Below are 20,798 nucleotides of genomic sequence, written 5' to 3'. Positions count from 1 at the left end.
CAAGAAAACTGATTTCATACCATTGACTCATTAGCCATAACCCTGAGATGGTCTTGTGCCTTGTATAAAATGTTCACTGTTGTGAGAATATTTTCATATTGCAAATAAAAACTGGCTGTTAAATGAACTCCTGTCCATCATGAGTGAGGGTGCTTTATTATTGCCATTTTATTCCAGAACTCTCAATGTTTCTAATGTAAATGTAAGCATGGTAATTCTGAGTACTGTAAATCATCAAGGAATTTTTTGACCTTCACTAAGTCAGTGATTTACTACAGAATGTTTTTTTCACATAATCATTCCTCTTTCAACAGCTCAGATCAAAGAAATCCAACAGTTATTCAGACACTTCTGGTATGTATCCCGCATTCTTATATTAAGTTTCTTTTAATGTATTTTTTATTTTCTCATCTATGCTCGCAGCCACAAAGTTAAGGATGATGTGGAGATGCCGGTGATGGACTGGGGTGTACAAATGTAAGGAATCTTACAACACCAGGTTATAGTCCAACAGTTTTATTTGAAAATCACAAGCTTTCGGAGGCTTTCTCCTTCGTCAGGTGAGTGTCGGATTCTTTGAAAATTACCGCATATATAGTCATAGAACAATGCCTGGTGATTACAGATAATCTTTACAACTGCCCGTTATCAAGGCAATCAAATTAATTGAATAGTGAATTCAATTCATTTGATTGCCTTGATAACGGGCAGTTGTAAAGATTATCTGTAATCACCAGGCATTGTTCTATGACTATATATGCGGTAATTTTCAAGGAATCCGACACTCACCTGACGAAGGAGAAAGCCTCCGAAAGCTTGTGATTTTCAAATAAAACTGTTGGACTATAACCTGGTGTTGTAAGATTCCTTACAAAGTTAAGGAGACAACCTTGTTCTGAGCCTTTAGGAGTTGCATGAGAGTAATTTTGGGTAACTTTTAACAACTCACATTGTTACGGCACTCCATGTACAATATCACATCTCAGAGCACTTAACTGGTTGTCTACTGCCCTGTAAACACTGAGCAGGAGGGAGAAAGTGAAGGGAGTGTGAAAGCACAGTCATAGAAAAGTGACTTTACGATGCTTTTGAAGATAGTGAGGGAAATGATAACACGGAAATGCTGAAGGTCAAAATTCCAAAGGATAAGAATGGCCGCTAATGGTGGATGGGGGTAACAGGAAACGAGAAGTGGGTCAGTGTCACAGGAGTGGAGAGTGCATGCAGGAATATATGGATGGAGGAGCAGGGATGGATCTGAAGGTGAGGGTGAGAATCTTAAAAGTCAATTCTCTAGTTAATGGAACTTGACAAGGTTGGAGGTGATGGGGTGACATTCTTAGTGTCGGTGAGAAATGCAGGCTGCAATGCTATGAATGCCTTTCAGTTTATGGAGTGTAGAAACAGGAAAGCCAGAAAGGAGAGCACTGGAGAACTCCAGATGCTAAGGGCATGGATTATGGTTTCAGCAGCAGAGATGGAAAGGTAGAAACAAAGGTGAGCAATGTTTCAGAGCTGAAAGAAAACTGTCTTGGTGATAGATCAGATGTGGGAGAATAAGCTGAGCTCAGGGTCTAGCAGGACACCGAGGTCCCACACTGCTGGGCTTTGAATTTGCTGATGTTTAGCGTTGGGAATTTTGGCTCATCTAGGTCTTAATATTGGATAAGGAGCAGAGGGAGAGGCAACAGTCCTGGGCCTGATGGAAAAGCGATAGAGCTGAATGTTGTCAATATACAGTTCCTTTCGAAGATTGCAATCAAACTTTTGATGGTTCTCTTGCAAAATTTGAGCTGTCATTTTTGTACTAAATCCTAATCAATATATTTTCTTAAGTACTTAACACTTTTATTTCTTCATCAGTTTCTTCTTGTCTCCTCTTTCTATTCTGAAGAAATTGATTTCTTGCTGGACTTTAGTTCCAGAGGAGCTGGTTGCCCTCTGGTCCCTCACCCAAGTGGCCATTCTTCATGTGTGAGCCTAGGCAGTGTGTGCTAGCAGGCTATTTCAACGACACTGACCCCCCTCCTGGAATTCTTATAGTTAATGGGAATCCTAAGTCCTTGCAAAACATAAAGGGAAACATAACAAACCATTATCCTATAGAGTTTCACACTGTCATGTTTGGTGTACACTTTTTTTCCCCTGAGAATCTGGTTACCATTCTTACCATTCCAGCCAATAAGTTTTGGGACTGACTTCAGGATTATCTGTTTAGTTAGGTGATGCCCTGTTACATGTCCAAGTCTAATTCATTAATCTTTACACAGCTGAGTTTCCTTATGTATGTTCCTGCCCAGGAACCATTTTGCAGTAATGTCCTGAATTACTTTTTCTTTTTAACTATGCATAATTAAATCATGTGTAATTGAATAACTCATCATATTATAGACCGAAAGAGACCTAAATAATGGTCATGAGTTTGGTACATAAATATACCAAAAACTGTAACTGAAACTGTGATTAAATTTAAGTGCTGTGTAATCTGCAGTTTGAAAATTATATATACCTTTTATATATAAAATTAAATGTACCTTACACTACTTTGGTATATCCAAAGTACTCTAATTTTCAAACTGCAGATTACACAGCACCTAAATTTAGTCATCACAGTTTCATTTGCAACATATAATAGCATGAGTCATCTTTGCCTTCAGAAGAGAAGATCTTGGAAAGGAACCATATAAAGCCAAAGGCACAAACATTTGAATGTATCAATATGTGCCTGAAAATATTTGCCATTCCCATACAGAATCGGTTGACCAAGATTATGAGATGATAACCCCTGAACCAGAGGACACAAAAGGCAATAACGAACAAATTCCTAAAAGGACATCCAGGTAAAAGACCCTTCCAGCAGCTCATAACAATCATGGCCAAATCAGCTGCTCAAATAGGCTTACTGTCTCAACTGGATCAATTTTAGTGATCGGCTTGCAAGGAAGAAAAAATAAAAATGACCAAAAGAACAAATCCTTTTTGCACAAAATTATATCATCTTTAACTTAAGAAAAACAGAATAACACACAATAGAATGAGACTTCCATGAAATTCTGAACAGGACAAGTTTAAGCGGTCTATATTATTGTATGTATCTTAAGATTGAGTGATAGACTTAAAGTACTCAGCGAGATAGTACTAATGAATTTCCATTTGATTTACTTTGGGAGATAATGATCTTTTCAGTTACTGTTACTCTATATCACTTGCCAAGGAAGAGGACAATGTAATCTTTAAATACCACAGGATGGGAAGCGATAGTGTTACAAGAATATGCATTATTTATTGTCAGTGGAATACTGACAGTATCTTGTGTTTATTACAAAATGCAAGCTGAAGTTTGTTACTCACTGATTGTTGCATTTATTTGAATGTTATCTCCAGAAGGTTTTGATTCTCCATATCCACAATCTTTCTAATTCTTCACTTTTTCTTGTCCGTTATCTCAGCCTTGGCAACACATGTTTTGATGTCACTGTGGTTCAGACTCGCCATCGTATGTTATGATAAATTCCTCATCATCAGTTGTGTTAAGGGTCTTTAAAATCCAAAACTTACAAACACAACTTATCACTGTTAAAATGTGTAGTGGGAGATTCCACCAGGCTTGAAAGCAGCCAGCAGTAGTGGCATTAGCCAAGCAGGAAAGGAATTCATTGAATATAAATTCAGTCTACTTTCATAGAACAACCAGTTTGCTATGACGAAAACCGTACACAACCCTACCATGTTGTGTATATCACTGTATCTGCTTGAGCAAATCTTTTAAATACAGTTTATCTGTTATTTCCTAAGTTTAGAAATAGAGTGGTTATGCCACAAATGTCAAGGGCTACATAACTAATTTTGTGACTTTCTCACAAATTATTTGATCCCATCATTTTGGGGATAAATTCAGCCAAACCCACTTGTATACAACTTGATTGTATAACAGTCGCAGTTGATGGCAAATTTTGTATGTTTCCATCCCAACCTATAGTTAAATCTTTGGCTGTTTGCAAGCAAGGTATTTACATGTAATTTCTGTTGTATGCAAGCAAGCTGTTACAGTCAATGCTACTGCGCATTTCACAGACTGCCTGGCTGCCAATTGCTAGGGTCCAACACGGCTCCTCTTACGGGGTTTGTACTTTGGGTTTTGTGGCACGCTAGTGCTGTTGACTTGTGTGTGGATCTCATGCAACTGACACAACTCCGCAATAAATTTGCTCAATTCACTAAGGCTAGTAGCCATGAAGATCTGTTTTTTAAAAGAGTCTTCCCTGCAGTTAGCCTTAATAAAACTGACAAGTTTATTTTGGAGTTGCCTCTAGCTATATGAGACCATGTGCCAGAAGCCACCGGCACTGGCATGCCACTAAACCAGTGTAAAAGCAAATTTATCCTAAATCTCCATTGAGAGAAAGCAAGTGTGATCCTATGAAGAGGAAGCACTATGATCACTTATGTGAGTGAAAGGAAATAAACATAGTGTTCAAATCCCTCCATGGCCTCGCCCCTCCCTATCTTTGTAACCTCCTCCAGCCCTACAACCCACCGTGATCTCTGCACTCCTCTAATTCTTGCCCCTTGTGCATCCCCGATTTTAATCGCTCTACCATTGGCAGCCGTGTCTTCAGCTGCCTAGGCCCTAAGCTCAGGAATTCCCTCCCCAAACCTCTCTATCCTCCTTTAAGTCACTCCTTAATACCTACCTCTTTGACCAAGCTTTTGGTCACTTGACCTAATATCTCTTTTTATATGGCTCAGTGTCATATTTTGTCTGATAACACTCCTGTGAAGTGCCTTGGGACGTTTTTACTACGTTAAAGGTGCTATATAAATGCAAGTTGTTGTTGTTCTGCAGTAACTGAGAAAACTTTAATCAGCCAATATGCTGAAAGTGCCTTCTGTTGCAAACCTGCTAAAGTAGTCTACATTTTACCATGACTCCTAGGTTCCTACTTGTAGTCAGTCTTTTCTAAGACATCCTCAGTCATAGGGCACTCAACAATGCAAATTGTTGCTAATTTACCTGTCACCTTAATTACACTCTGCACTGTGGCTGACCCATGATTAAAAAAGAAGTTAGAAATAATTATTATATAATTGTCCTCATTTTATGTACATATTAAAATGGTACCCTCTGTGAATCAGAGATAGCTGTGGGGCAGGTTTCAGTTTTGTTCTTACTGAAAAATTAAGCACTTCTTCTGGTATTTGTAGGTTATATCATTTTACGAAAACAGAAGCAGAGCCCTTCATAGCAGGAAAAACTGTAAAGACAACCACAAAAATTCAACTAGCAGTAAGTAGAATTTAATCATATTTGTATTTTTTAATTAGATACTAAATTCTAATGTGCTGCAAAGTACACAATTTGGATTACATTTTCAGTTTGTGCAGACAGTAATGTTTGAGAAATAACGCCAGATTATCAAACTGTTTGGGGATAGCGAGTACTAAGATGAGTTCAATGGAGAAGTACAGCTTCTTTGTTCCTCAATATATCAGCTTCAGCTGATTTACAAAGAAAGAGGATGTCCTGGGCTGTAGCCACAAGTAGCATCCAACGAGTTCCCATCAGTGAAAATGTGTTACACTTTTTTTCTTTCTTACCCTGTTACTTCTACTATGTTCAGTCACTTCTGGCTTTAGGTAGTAGTCATCACCACTCAGCTTGTGGAAGTGTTGGTTAGATATAGCCAAAAAACTGTGCACCCACAGCTCGCCAGTAATATTCAAATGAGGCCCATGCCTGAAAATGGTTTGGGTCTCATTTTGCGCCCATTTTGGAAAAAAGTTGAAAGCCCCCCGCCCCATAATTTTCAGCCCCTGCCACAAACTGCACTCTCTTAGCACTAATTCCATTGTTCGTCACTGCCTCAGGCCGAATCAGGCTGTGCAAAACCTCGGCATCTTGTTTGACTTAGGACTGGGCTTCAAATCTAACATCCGATGTGAAAACAAGATTGCTTTCTTCCACCTCCGCTGTTGAAGACGTCCTTCTGTCACCACTAGACGTAATTTCTCCCAATTCTCTTTACTAGCCTCCCATTCTCCACACTCCAACTTATATAAACGCCAGCTTGTTCAAAACATACACACCTCTATTCTATCCCACACTAAATCCTGCTCACCCAGCACCTCCATCCTCGCCGATCTGCACTGGCTCCCTGTCCTCAAATGTATTGAATTCAAAATACTTGTCTTCATCTTCATATCTCTCCATGGTCTCACCCCCACCATACCTCTGCAACATCCTTCAGCCTAACATCCCTTCCTGTGCCCCCTGACTGCAGTCTTCAGTGCATCTCCCCCTTTTACCCTAAGATTGATAGGAGAACTTTCAGCTGCTTCACCCCACCCTTTGGAGCTCCCTCCCTAAACCTGTCCACTTCTCCACTTTTCTCTCTACCTTTAAAATCTTTACCAGGGCACGAGTGAGCTTCATCATAATATGGAAAAGGGGGTGGGGAAGTGTCGCGGTATCTTGCACCCATGGACAGATGGTAATGGTCAGCTGCGGCCTGAAACTTGGCTGCACCTTCGTGAAGGCGCGCTGCAGTGCTGACCAATGGGATGGTGCTGTAGAGTGGCACAGAGGAAACCCTCCTTGCAAGCAGCTCAGGCAGCACCACTTTGACTTCAGCAGCCATCAAAGAGGAGGCCTAATGATGGGCTGCACCTTCATTTGTCTGCTGCTTGCACCTACAGGTCCCTTAACCTTCATCCTGTCCTGCCACTTCTTAATCCCGTGCTCCTTCAGCCTTGCTGATGCGTTGAGATGCCTTTTGATGATCTCCAGAAACTTTCTGAATTTTTGTCTCCCTCCTTGTGACCCTCCCCTTTAAATGTCATCATCCTTTTAAATTTGACTTGCAAACAGTTTTACTCTCCTACCAGTGATGTCATCCCTCGACCCACCTGAGTTTGCAGCTGAAGTTGTGAATAATTATGCAAATGAGGACGGACCGTATACACACACACCTTTTACATCCTCGGGGATGACCCAAATTGTTTAATGGCCAATTAATTGCTTTTGCAGTATAGTCACTTATTTTGTAGGCAGATATGGCAGCAAGGACCACAAACAGCAATTAGTTGAATCACCAATTAATTTGTTTTGGTGGTATTGGTTGAGTGATGAATGTTGGCCAGGACACTGGAAGAACTACCTACTTTTTTTTTTAATAAGTGCCCTGGGGTCATTTTAGTATTGCTGCAATCATGTTTGAAATTGTATAAAAAGATTTTAAAGTCTCCATAGGGGTGAAATTGATCTTTGGCAAAAGCAGGACAGGTGTGATAGTGATAGGTTTATTGATTTTCTTTTGCCGAAGACCAATTTCATTCTCCAAATATCACCACTGGCTGATGCAGGGATAAGGAGGGCACTTCAGATGGCTTTATGCCAAGAAATCACCATAGAGTTCGCATTAGAGAGCACATAGCTGCTTTGATCAATCGGCTGACTACAGATTAGGAGATCTGTTATAATTTTTAATTTACAAAAGTCCATGTATTTGAACAAACACCGATTTGTAAAATCAGGCAGGTCTAAAATTAAGGTAACTCCAGTCCCATAACATTTTGCTGAAGCATTCCTTTAAATTGCTAGCATTATCCTAATGTTTCTTTTTAATTAATTCTCATTATTCATTATACAATAAATTGTTGCTTTGTAATAATATACATACTGGTAATTTGTAATAGTTGTAATGGCCTTTGCTCATATATGCTGACTGTGTGATAATTTAATTCATCTCAGTTATAAAATAAACACTTTTTTATTTTTGTCTTAGTTCAATGAAAATGGTGCATCTTGGGTGTATCCAGTAGTACCACTGGAATGCACTGTAACCAATCCTCAAATGGAAACTAAATATTCAGGGATGAAGAAATACATTTCTTACCAAATTACACCTAATGTAAGTATCAGTGACATCCCATGGGCTTGGGTGAGTGATCGAGCTTGTTGTGAACTGGTAAAATCATAAGGCTGGAAATGTTTGTTGGTGACAATAGTGGATGAATATTTAGCAGCTTTATTTTAAATGTTAACACCAGCATCAAAATAACGGACAGCGGAATATCATACGAACGCCTTTAGTGTTCATCCATTATTAGGAACAGAGGAACAGGAGTCGGCCATTCAGCCCCTCATGCCTGCTCCGCCATTTGATAAGATCATGGCTGATCTGTGATCTAACTCCATATACCTGCCTTTGGCCCATATCCCTTAATACCTTTGGTTGCCAAAAAGCTATCTATCTCACATTTAAATTTAGCAGTTGAGCTAGTATCAATTGCCGTTTGTGGAAGAGAGTTCCAAACTTCTACCACTCTTTGCGTGTAGAAATGTTTTCTAATCTCGCTCCTGAAAGGTCTGGCTCTAATTTTTAGACTGTGCCCCCTACTCCTAGAATCCCCAACCAGCGGAAATAGATTCTCTCTATCCACCCTATCTGTTCCCCTTAATATCTTATAAACTTCAATCAGATCATCCCTTAACCTTCCAAACTCTAGAGAATACAACCCTAATTTGTGTAATCTCTCCTCGTAACTTAACCCTTGAAGTCCGGGTATCATTCTAGTAAACCTACGCTGCACTCCCTCCGAGGCCAATTTGTCCTTCCAAAGGTGCGGTACCCAGAACTGCTCACAGTACTCCAGGTGTGGTCTAACCAGGGTTTTGTATAGCTGCAGCATAGCTTCTGCCCCCTTGTACTCTAGTCCTCTTGATATAAAGGCCAGCATTCCATTAGCCTTCTTGATTATTTTCTGCACCTGTTCATGAACTTCAATGATCTATGTACCTGAACCCCTAGGTCCCTTTGGACATCCACCTTTTTTAACTTTTTATCATTTAGAAAGTACCTTGTTCTATCCTTTTTTGATCCAAAGTGGATGAACTCACATTTGTCTACATTGAATTCCATTTGCCACAGTTTTGCCCATTCACCTAATCTATCAATATCCCTTTGTAATTTTATGTTTTCATCTCCACTGCTTACAATGCCACCAATCTTTGTCATGATGTGGAGATGCCGGTGATGGACTGGGGTTGACAAATGTAAGGAATCTTACAACACCAGGTTATAGTCCAACTGTTTTATTTGAAAATCACAAGCTTTCGGAGGCTTTCTCCTTCGTCAGGTGAGTGTGGGATTCCATGGAAGGTTACCGCATTTATAGTCAGAGAACAATACCTGGTGATTACAGATAATCTTCCCAACTGCCCGTTGTCAAGGCAATCAAAGTGTTCAGACAGAGAGATGTCACCTACAGGACCACCGAATATACAAACGGCCAGAACAAAAGACAGAGAGAGAGAAACATCCGAAAGGAAGAGAAAGACAGAGAATGACCCGTTGTATTAAAAACAGATAACTTTATTTCGCTGGTGGGGTTACGTGTAGCGTGACATGAACCCAAGATCCCGGTTGAGGCCGTCCTCATGGATGCGGAACTTGGCTATCAATTTCTGCTCGACAATTTTGCGTTGTCGTGTGTCTCGAAGGCCGCCTTGGAGAACGCTTACCCAAAGATTGGTGGCTGAATGTCCTTGACTGCTGATGTGTTCCCCGACTGGGAGGGAACCCTCCTGTCTGGCGATTGTTGCATGGTGTCCGTTCATCCGTTGTCGCAGTGTCTGCATGGTCTCGCCAATGTACCATGCTCCAGGGCATCCTTTCCTGCAACGTATGAGGTAGACAACGTTGGCCGAGTCACAGGAGTATGAACCATGCACCTGGTGGGTGGTGTCCTCTCGTGTGATGGTGGTATTTGTGTCGATGATCTGGCATGTCTTGCAGAGGTTGCCGTGGCAGGATTGTGTGGTATCGTGGACGCTGTTCTCCTGAAAGCTGGGTAATTTGCTGCGAACGATGGTCTGTTTGAGGTTGGGTGGCTGTTTGAAGGCGAGTAGTGGAGGTGTGGGGATGGCCTTAGCGAGGTGTTCGTCGTCATCGATGACATGTTGAAGGCTGCAGAGAACATGGCGTAGTTTCTCCGCTCCGGGGAAGTACTGGACGATCGCCAGACTCTGTTGGTTGCGTCCCTGAGGAGGTCTATGCGATTTTTCGCTGTGGCCCGTCTGAGCTCAGACGAGGAGGAACGCGATGGACACCTACAGACGCTGAAAGACGCCCTCGTAAGAACGGGATATGACGCTCGACTCGTCGATCGACAGTTCAGACGGGCCACAGCGAAAAATCGCATCAACCTTCTCAGAAGACTAACACGGGACGCAACCAACAGAGTACCCTTCGTCGTCCAGTACTTCCCCGGAGCGGAGAAACTACGCCATGTTCTCTGCAGCCTTCAACATGTCATCGATGACGACGAACACCTCGCTAAGGCCATCCCCACACCTCCACTACTCACCTTCAAACAGCCACCCAACCTCAAACAGACCATCGTTCGCAGCAAATTACTCAGCTTTCAGGAGAACAGCGTCCACAACACCACACAACCCTGCCACGGCAACCTCTGCAAGACATGCCAGATCATCGACACAGATACCACCATCACACGAGAGGACACCACCCACCAGGTACATGGTTCATACTCCTGTGACTCGGCCAACGTTGTCTACCTCATACGTTGCAGGAAAGGATGCCGGCCCGGAGCATGGTACATTGGCAAGATCATGCAGACACTGCGACAACGGATGAACGGACACCGCGCAACAATCGCCAGACAGGAGGGTTCCCTCCCAGTCGGGGAACACTTCAGCAGTCAAGGACATTCAGCCACCAATCTTCGGGTAAGCGTTCTCCAAGGCGGCCTTCGAGACACACGACAATGCAAAATCGTCGAGCAGAAATTGATAGCCAAGTTCCGCACCCATGAGGACGACCTCAACCGGGATCTTGGGTTCATGTCACGCTACACGTATCCCCACCAGCGAAATAAAGTTATCTGTTTTTAATATAACGGGTCATTCTCTGTCTTTCTCTTGCTTTTGGATGTTTCTCTCTCTCTGTCTTTTGTTCTGGCCGTTTGTGTATTCGGTGGTCCTGTAGGTGACGTCTCTCTGTCTGAACACTTTGATTGCCTTGACAACGGGCAGTTGGAAAGATTATCTGTAATCACCAGGTATTGTTCTCTGACTATAAATGCGGTATCCTTCCATGGAATCCCACACTCACCTGACGAAGGAGAAAGCCTCCGAAAGCTTGTGATTTTCAAATAAAACAGTTGGACTATAACCTGGTGTTGTAAGATTCCTTACCAATCTTTGTGTCATCGGCAAACTTAGATATGAGACTTTCTATGCCTTCATCTAAGTCGTTAATAAATATTGTGAATAATTGAGGCCCCAAGACAGATCCCTGCAGGACTCCACTAGTCACATCCTGCCAATGTGAGTACCTACCCATTATCCCCACTCTCTGTCGCCTTTCACTCAGCCAATTTCCTAACCAAGTCCGTACTTTTCTCTTGATTCCATGGGCTTCTATCTTAGCTAACAGTCTCTTATGTGGGACCTTATCAAATGCCTTCTGGAAGTCCATATAAATAACATCCATTGACATTCCCCTGTCCACTACTTTAGTCACCTCTTCAAAAAATTCAATCAGGTTTGTCAGGCACGACCTACCTTTCACAAATCCATGCTGGCTCTCTCTGATTAACTGAAAATTCTCGAGGTGTTCAGTCACCCTATCCTTAATTATAGACTCCAGCATTTTCCCCACAACAGATGTTAGGCTAACTGGTCTATAATTCCTTGGTTTCCCTCTCTCTCCTTTCTTAAAAAGCGGAGTGACATGTGTAATTTTCCAATCTAGAGGGACAGTTCCTGAATCTAGAGAACTTTGAAAGATTATAGTTAGGGCATCTGCAATCTGCTCACCTACTTCCTTTAAAACCCTGGCATGGAAACCATCTGGTCCTGGGGATTTGTCACTCTTTAGCGCTATTATTTTCTTCATTACTGTTGCTTTACTTATGTTAATTTTATTGAGTTCCTGTCCCCGAATCAGTATTAGTTTTCTTGGGATTTCTGGCATGCTATCCTCAGTCATTTCTACAGTGGAGAATGCTTATAAATTCATAGTTATATTTTCATATACCAATGACTAGGTTATAATAATCTCCCCAAAGTACTATAGCAGTTGAAATGAGTGGTACAGTCTGTTAGATTGTCAACATGTCACTACAAACTGGTAGTAGACATGTTTGCGCCCGAGAATCCTTCATTGCAGTTGTGCCCACGGGTGGCATGGCGAAGAAACTAAGGGCTCCGTCTATCTCCTATTTGCATAATGAGGTTTGCAGAGGTTTGGAAGCAAATCATTTCCTGATATCAGTGAAGATATGGTATGTGGCCCAGGAAGACAGAAGAAGGGAAAGGTATAAAGATATAGAATAACAAAAATATAAGAAGCTAGAATCATTGTCTAGATGACCTTTTAGACCTCCATGCGACTTAGTTTATAACTGCAATCAGATATCTTTGATTCCTGGACGGGTAGTTTTAAAAGTTTCATCCTCTTCATATTTTTCCTAGATCAACTGATATTTGATAACCACTTGGAATTTGCAGTCTATAACATAAACTTACCTCCAGAAGGTCATAAGTTCAAGTGCTAGGGTGGCAGTTGTCCTTCCACAGCTGGTGGAGGCAATCCCTTTAATGTACTGCCACAAAAATTCTGCTTTAGCACAGATGACTTTTGAATTTGGTGACCAGGAAGAGGTCTTGCTGTACTTTTGGAAAGCGTATTGAGCTGTCGTTAACTAGTTTGCAATAATCAAAATGCCTAGATTTGATATTCACAATTATTTCACATTTTTTCATAATGTTTTGATCTCAATGTTTTTAAAGTTATTTTATCAACATTTTGTAGGACACATATGTATCGGTTTACCATCGATATAAACATTTTGACTGGCTATACTGTCGCCTAATAGAGAAGTTTGGGTCAGTAATCCCAATCCCTCTACTTCCAGAAAAAGACATTCCATGTAAGTAATAACTAAAATGTGCAATGAGTGGATTTTTTATGCTTTAGCGTTGACTATCAGACTCAACATCCGCTGATAAAACTGTAAAATATTGCAGAAATAGCAAATTAACCGGGAGAAAACATTATCACTCGGCAATTATGGCAATTTGTCCGTTGCTACATCTATTCATATTTAGTATTAATGTACATTACATACATTAACAGACATACCTAGAGACTGAAGTTAACAAACATATTCCAGTTTGATTGACCTCAGCTGATGAACTCTAATTGGGTGGAGGTAGTGTTTACTTAACAGCGATTAAAATTTATGATCTTAAAGGGACACAGATCCACCTTCACAACAGAATAATACATTATGCATGACATGTCTTAGGAAACAGCATACCACCCAACTTCCCATGGAAAGTCCAACAGTGTGATTTTAAAACAAATTGAATGTCTTGAATGTTGCGTTGAACAATAGACAATTTTGATTGCTGTAATTGAACCACGAGAACAATGGGCGGGAAATTGGTCTCGGGCGGCAGCGCAAAACAGCCGATAGCTTATTAGCCGCCTGTTCTGCATCCCGCCTGGTTTTCTTTTCCATTGAAATCAATGCAAAGGAAAATCGGGCGGGGTGCGAAACGGGTCGGGCGGGGTGCGAAACGGGTCGGGCGGGGTGCGAAACGGGTTGGACGGGGTGTGAAATGGGTGGCCGATTCACTATTGCCTGTTTTTATGCCACCGCCTGAGACCAATTTCACCCCCAGTATGACCAAAACATCTCATCTGTCATTGGTGGCTGGTGTGACCAATGCAAGGAGCTTCATTGCAATAATAAAATAGTATCAAAGAGCAGCTTTTACTGATTTTTCTTTGGCTACAAAAGAAAACTCCTGTCAAAAATATATTAGGGCCATAAACAGAAAATAAATAATGATATACAGTACAGGCAAGAAACCAATAGAATAGTATGAAATATTTAAACATATATAGAACAGTAAATAAACTTAAAAAAAATATTTGTGTCCATGAGCAACACCACAGTAAATCAACTGGTACACTAAATCCTGTTACCAAATTTATGGTACGGTACAGATTTTAAATTTTACAATTTAACTAGTTGGTCGCCAATGGCATTGATCATCGGCAAAATAAAAAAAAGTTTCTCTGCCAATAACTGTCTGTTTGCTTATCTCCCTCTCTGACTATTTGTTTTCCACCCTCTGTCTATCTCTCTCTCTCTTCCCCAGCTCTCATATTTTCTCTCATTGGCATCTCTATATCTATGTGTTCCATTTCACTCTCTTTCTCATTCTTTCCTCCTTATTTTTTCTTTAAGAGAAATAGGTGGACATTCCTGTTTAAATCTGTGCCACCTTGCTGTGACCTGGTTACAGTTGTTAATGGCAGTGGCTGTGGGCATTACTACAGAGGTTTTTGTGGCAAATTTGACACATATCCACATATGTTACTTTATTTGACCTCATTCCTACATGCTTTCCATACCAATCATGCTGGGGAATGTCAAAATAGAAAAGGATAACAGTCAAAGATGAGCTTCCTGGACTGGATGAAGACCAAGTTCAGTGGAATAAGGAGGGATCTGGCCCTAATTAACTTTATTTTAAATTCCACAAAGCTCCGAAAGCTGGTGGAATTTAAAATAAATTTGTTGGACTATAACTTGGTGTTGTAAAATTGTTTACAATTGTCAACCCCAGTCCATCACCGGCATCTCCACATCATAATTAACTTGGCAGAGAAGTTTGCAAACAGGTTGATGAATCAGCATGAGAGATCTTCAATATGAGATGGATAGAGTACAAAATAAATACAAGGCAAACAGGGGGTGCATCAAAGAATAGAGTTCCATAGATAGAGACTAAAACTAAACTGAAACTTAAAAAGAGGCACAGGATGAAAATAAGGCTGCTAATACCAAATAAAATCATAAGGAATATAGAAAGTATTGTGTGTGTAAGTGATGAGAGGTCACCAATTTAAAATTGCCACAAAGTGAGGAGAGAGGTTAGGAGAATTGTCACGCAGAGGGTTATTGCAGCATGGAATGCTTTGCCATAGGGAATAGGTGAGGCTTTTAAGGGAAAATTGGGTAAACATTTAAAACAACGGAATTGAAAGGGCTATGGGTGGAGCATGGGGGGTGGGAATAGTTTTGGATTGCTCTAATGAAGTGCCAGCAAAGGCACAAATGGCTGAATGGCCTTCTCCTGTGCTGTTAAATTTTTATGGTCCTATGGGTTCTTATGACATTAAGGGCGTCAGATCTTCCATCTGTCACAGAGCCACACTTTTTTTATTCATTCATGGGATGTGGGCATCGCTGACAAAGCCAGCATTTATTGCCCATCCCTAATTGCCCTTGAGAAGGTGGTGGTGAGCCGCCGCTTTGAACCGCTGCAGTCCATATGGTGAAGGTTCTCCCACAGTGCTGTTAGGTAGGGGGTTCCAGGATTTTGACCCAGCGACGATGAAGGAACGGCGATATATTTCCAAGTCGGGATGGTGTGTGACTTGGAGGGGAACGTGCAAGTGGTGTTGTTCCCATGTGCCTGCTGCCCTTGTCCTTCTAGGTGGTAGAGGTCATGGGTTTGGAAGGTGCTGTCGAAGAAGCCTTGGCAAGTTGCTGCAGTGCATCCTGTGGATGGTACACACTGAAGCCACTGTGCGCCGGTGGTGAAGGGAGTGAATGTTTAGGGTGGTGGATCAAGTGGGCTGCTTTGTCCTGGATGGTGTTGAGCTTCTTGAGTGTTGTTGGAGCTGCACTCATCCAGGCAAGTGGAGAGTATTCCATCACACTCCTGACTTGTGCCTTGTAGATGGTGGAAAGGCTTTGGGGAGTCAGGAGGTGAGTCACTCGCCGCAGAATACCCAGCCTCTGACCTGCTCTTGTAGCCATAGTATAGACATCAAGGCAGCATTTGACCGAGTGTGGCACCAAGGAGCCCTAGTAAAATTGAAGTCCATGGGAATCAGGGGGAAAACTCTCCAGTGGCTGGAGTCATACCTAGCACAAAGGAAGATGGTAGTGGTTGTTGGAGGCCAATCATCTCAGCCCCAGGGCATTGCTGCAGGAGTTCCTCAGGGCAGTGTCCTCGGCCCAACCATCTTCAGCTGCTTCATCAATGACCTTCCCTCCATCATAAGGTCAGAAATGGGGATGTTCGCTGATGACTGCACAGTGTTCCGTTCCATTCGCAACCCCTCAAATAATGAAGCAGTCCGAGCCCGCATGCAGCAAGACCTGGACAACATCCAGGCTTGGGCTCATAAGTGGCAAGTAACATTCGCGCCAGACAAGTGCCAGGCAATGACCATCCCCAACAAGAGAAAGTCTAACCACCTCCCCTTGACATTCAACGGCATTACCATCACCGAATCCCCCACCATCAACATCCTGGGGGTCACCATTGACCAGAAACTGAACTGGACCAGCCATATAAATACTGTGGCTACGAGAGCAGGTCAGAGGCTGGGTGTTCTACGGCGAGTGACTCGCCTCCTGACTCCCCAAAGCCTTTCCACCATCTACAAGGCACAAGTCAGGAGTGTGATGGAATACTCTCCACTTGCCTGGATGAGTGCAGCTCCAACAACACTCAAGAAGCTCGACACCATCCAAGATAAAGCAGCCCGCTTGATTGGCACCCCATCCATCACCCTAAACATTCACTCCCTTCACCACCGGCGCACTGTGGCTGCAGTGTGTACCATCCACAGGATGCACTGCAGCAACTCGCCAAGGCTTCTTCGACAGCACCTCCCAAACCCGCGACCTCTACCACCTAGAAGGACAAGAGCAGCAGGCACATGGGAACAACACCACCTGCACGTTCCCCTCCAAGTCACACACCATCCCGACTTGGAAATATATCGCCGTTCCTTCATCGTCGCTGGGTCAAAATCCTGGAACTCCCTTCCTAACAGCACTGTGGGAGAACCGTCACCACATGGACTGCAGCGGTTCAAGAAGGCGGCTCACCACCACCTTCTCGAGGGCAATTAGGGATGGGCAATAAATGCTGGCCTTGCCAGCGACGCCCACATCCCGTGAACGAATAAAAAAAAAAAAAATGTGGCTGGTCCAGTTAAGTTTCTGGTCAATGGTGACCCCCAGGATGTTGATGGTGGGGGATTCGGCAATGGTAATGCTGTTGAATGTCAAGGGGAGGTGGTAAGATTCTTTCTTGTCGGTGATGGTCATTGCCTGGCACGAATGTTACTTGCCACTTATCATCCCAAGCCTGGATGTTGTCCAGGTCTTGCTGCATTATCTGACGGGTTGCGAATGGAACGGAACACTGTGCAGTCATCAGCGAACATCCCCATTTCTGACCTTATGATGGAGGGAAGGTCATTGATGAAGCAGCTGAAGATGGTTGGGCCTAGGACACTGTCCTGAGGAACTCCTGCAGCAATGTCCTGGGGTTGAGATGATTGGCCTCCAACAACCACTACCGTCTTCCTTTGTGCTTGGTATGACTCCAGCCAATGGAGAGTTTTCCCCCTGAGTCCCATTGACTTCAATTTTACTAGGGCTCCTTGGTGCCACACTCAGTCAAATGCTACCTTGATGTCAAGGGCAGTTACTCTCACCTCACCTCACCTCTGGAATTCAGCTCTTTTGTCCATGTTTGGACCAAGGCTGTAATGAGGTCTGGAGCCGAGTGGTCCTGGCGGAACCCAAACTGAGCATCGGTGAGCAGGTTATTGGTGAGTAGTTGCCGCTTGATAGCACTGTCGACGACACCTTCCATCACTTTGCTGATGATTGAGAGTAGACTGATGGGGTGGTGATTGGCTGGATTGGATTTGTCCTGCTTTTTGTGGACAGGACATACCTGGGCAATTTTCCACATTGTCGGGTAGATGTCAGTGTTTTAGCTATACTGGAACAGTTTGGCTAGAGGCGCGGCTAGTTCTGGAGCACAAGTCTTCAGCACTACAGCCGGGATGTTGTCAGGGCCCATAGCCTTTGTTGTATTCAGTGCACTCAGCCATTTCTTGATATCATGTGGAGTGAATCGAATTGACTGAAGACCAGCTTCTGTGATGGTGGGGATATCGGGAGGAGGCCGAGATGGATCATCTACTCAGCACTTCTGACTGAAGATGGTTGTAAACGCTTCAGCCTTGTCTTTTGCACTCACGTGCTGGACTCCGCCATCATTGCGGATGGGGATGTCTACAGAGCCTCCTCCTCCCGTTAGTTGTTTCATTGTCCACCACCATTCACGACTGGATGTGGCAGGACTGCAGAGCTTTGATCTGATCCGTTTGTTGTGGAATTGCTTAGCTCTGTCTATAGCATGTTGCTTCCGCTGTTTGGCATGCATGTAGTCCTGTCTTGTAGCTTCACCAGGTTGGCACCTCATTTTTAGGCACGTCTGGTGCTGCTCCTGGCATGCTCTTCTACACTCCTCTAGTTTAATAATTTTGTATTTATCACAGCTCTAGTTTAATAATTTTTATTAAACTAGAGCTGTGATAAACATAAGATGTTTTGTACTATTGGCCAAAAGGTGAAAATGTTGGGAGATATTAAAAATTTTCTCCAAAAACAAGGTTTTAGTAATCCAAACATTTTCTCCAAAAACAAGGTTTCACTCTGCTTGTGTTCTCAAAGCCCTACCTATTTTAGTTGTCCCTGTTGTCCAGTATTGGCTCATTCAAATAGAAAGCAGCAAACTACCTAAATCAGGCTTTCATAGGCCACCTACAATCTGCCCTAGAATGGATTTTTTTCCCTCACCCATTTAATTTCCTGAAGATAAGTTCTACATAATTATACTCTAACCCCAAAGAAGATCAAACACAACTCTAGAATATTCATTGATCCTCCATCAGCTCCTTGCCTGCTCCCTGCTCTGACAAGACTCCATCATTCACATTCTCAGCAACTTAGGAACCCTTGTTTTCTGCATAGAATTTATCATCTGTGATTATCTACCCCAATAATCCCCACAACCATTCCCAGCTAGATATTTATTCAGCTTCTTTTTGAAGGGCAGAGCCCAACTGCTTTTCCACTTAATCACCACCCTGTAGAATAATTGGCTTCAAGGTCATAAAATGACAATTTAATGAATTCTAATGAAACTCACCCAAAATGATTGAATTAACGGTATTTTTGTGGTGATAATCCATTGCCACTGTGTTAAACCAGTGTTAGAAAATACAATGTAGCATTAATACAGCTGAAGTTTTCTGCTCAATCGTGAATTGTGGCATTCCTGAATTTGTAAAAATTCTCCCCAAACATTCCTTGAATACATGAATAAATTACATAATGTTGTAAACAGTGATGAGGATAGTGACAGACTTTAGGAGGAAATAAACAGACTGGTGAAATGCGCAGACACACGGCAGATGAAAATTAATACAGGGAAGTGTGAAGTGATGCATTTTGGAAGGAAGAATGAGGAGAGGCAATATAAACCAAATGGTACAATTTAAAGGGGGTGCAGGAACAGAGAGACCTGGGGGTTCATGTACCCACAAGTCTTTGAAGGTGGCAGGACAAGTTGATAAGGCTGTTTTTTTAAAAAAAGCATATGGGATCCTTGGCATTATAAATAGAGACAACGATTACAAAAGCAAAGGAGTTATGCTAAACCTTTATAAATCACTGGTGAGGCCTCAGCTGGAGTATTGTGTCCAATTCTAGGCACCACACTTTAGGAAGGATGTCAAGGTCTTGGAGAGGATGTGGAAGAGGTTTACTAGAATGGTACCAGGGATAAGGCACTTCAGCTATGTGGAGAAGCTGGGATTGTTCTCCTTAGTGCAGAGCAGGTTAATGGGAGATTTAATAATGTTCAAATTTGAGGGGTTTTGATAGATTAGATCGGGTGAAACTATTTCCGAGGGAAGGAGGGTCAGTAACCGGAGGACACCAATTTAAGGTAATTGGCAAAAGAACCAGAGGGGAGATGAGGAGAAATTTTTTATACCGAGTTATGATTATCTGGAATGCACTGCCTGTAAGGATGGTGGAAGCAAATTCAGTAATAACTTTCAAAATGGAATTGAATAAATACTTGAAGGGGAGAAATATGCAGGGCTATGGGGAAAGAGCAGGGGAGTGGAACTAGTTGGATAGCTCTTTCAAAGTGCTGGCAAAGGCATGATGGGCTGAATGGCCTCCTTCTGTGCTGTATGGTTCTATGAATAATTTATTACCTATCCATTGGCTTACTGAACACTTACTGCATGTTAATCTTTTGAAAGCTTTTCTTTTTATTACTTTCAATCTGTAGGGCGGTTTAATGATGAATTTGTGCAGGGTCGAATGTATGGCTTGCAGGCCTGGCTAGGCCGCATATCTCGTCACCCTGTTATCTCCCAGAGTGAAATCTTTCAACATTTTATCAGAAGACAAGACGAAAAAGTGAGTGAGTACTTAAACCAAAATTTAGAGAAAAAAAAAACCCATCCTGAAGAAGTATCCCCTGCCTTGATGAATCATCTTCATCCTCACTCGTTCCACAGGATTCACATTTTTCCCATTTATCCCTCTTAAACTCCTGTGATAGTTTGAACTTGGATAACTATTGGCAGCCCAAATTAAAATAGACCAGCATACATATAAATGCCATAAGTGAAAGAATGCTCAGTTTTTAGAAGGTTACAAAATATGATTTTAAAAATGGGACTTAACCAGCACTGTTGTTAACAATGGTACATTAATGCTCAGTGCCGTAGAGCTGGGACTCATGCAGGTTTGAATCCCACTCTGCTCAGTTCCCAATATGAACTGATTTTAGCTGGGGGCATGTGAAGTGATGACTGCAGCGTCTCCCAGCAAAAGGGAGAGAAATTGGAATGGAG

General features: G+C 42.4%; 1 protein-coding gene across 1 annotated transcript in view; it reads left to right on the top strand.

Annotated features, from left to right (window-relative positions):
* Positions 1-20,798, top strand: part of LOC137326846 (sorting nexin-9-like) — a 59,215-nt gene that overhangs the window by 15,034 nt on the left and 23,383 nt on the right. Inside the window, exons 5-10 of the mRNA XM_067992226.1 lie at positions 315-354; positions 2,753-2,840; positions 5,206-5,287; positions 7,785-7,910; positions 12,840-12,957; positions 20,228-20,358. Coding sequence (XP_067848327.1) covers positions 315-354; positions 2,753-2,840; positions 5,206-5,287; positions 7,785-7,910; positions 12,840-12,957; positions 20,228-20,358 — 585 coding nt within the window. The remainder of the gene's footprint in view (positions 1-314; positions 355-2,752; positions 2,841-5,205; positions 5,288-7,784; positions 7,911-12,839; positions 12,958-20,227; positions 20,359-20,798) is intronic.

This window comes from Heptranchias perlo, chromosome 11 (genome assembly GCF_035084215.1).
Source record: "Heptranchias perlo isolate sHepPer1 chromosome 11, sHepPer1.hap1, whole genome shotgun sequence".
Taxonomy (NCBI): domain Eukaryota; kingdom Metazoa; phylum Chordata; class Chondrichthyes; order Hexanchiformes; family Hexanchidae; genus Heptranchias; species Heptranchias perlo.
The sequence above is the reverse complement of the archived record's forward strand: the minus strand, read 5'-3'. Positions and strand labels throughout refer to the sequence as shown.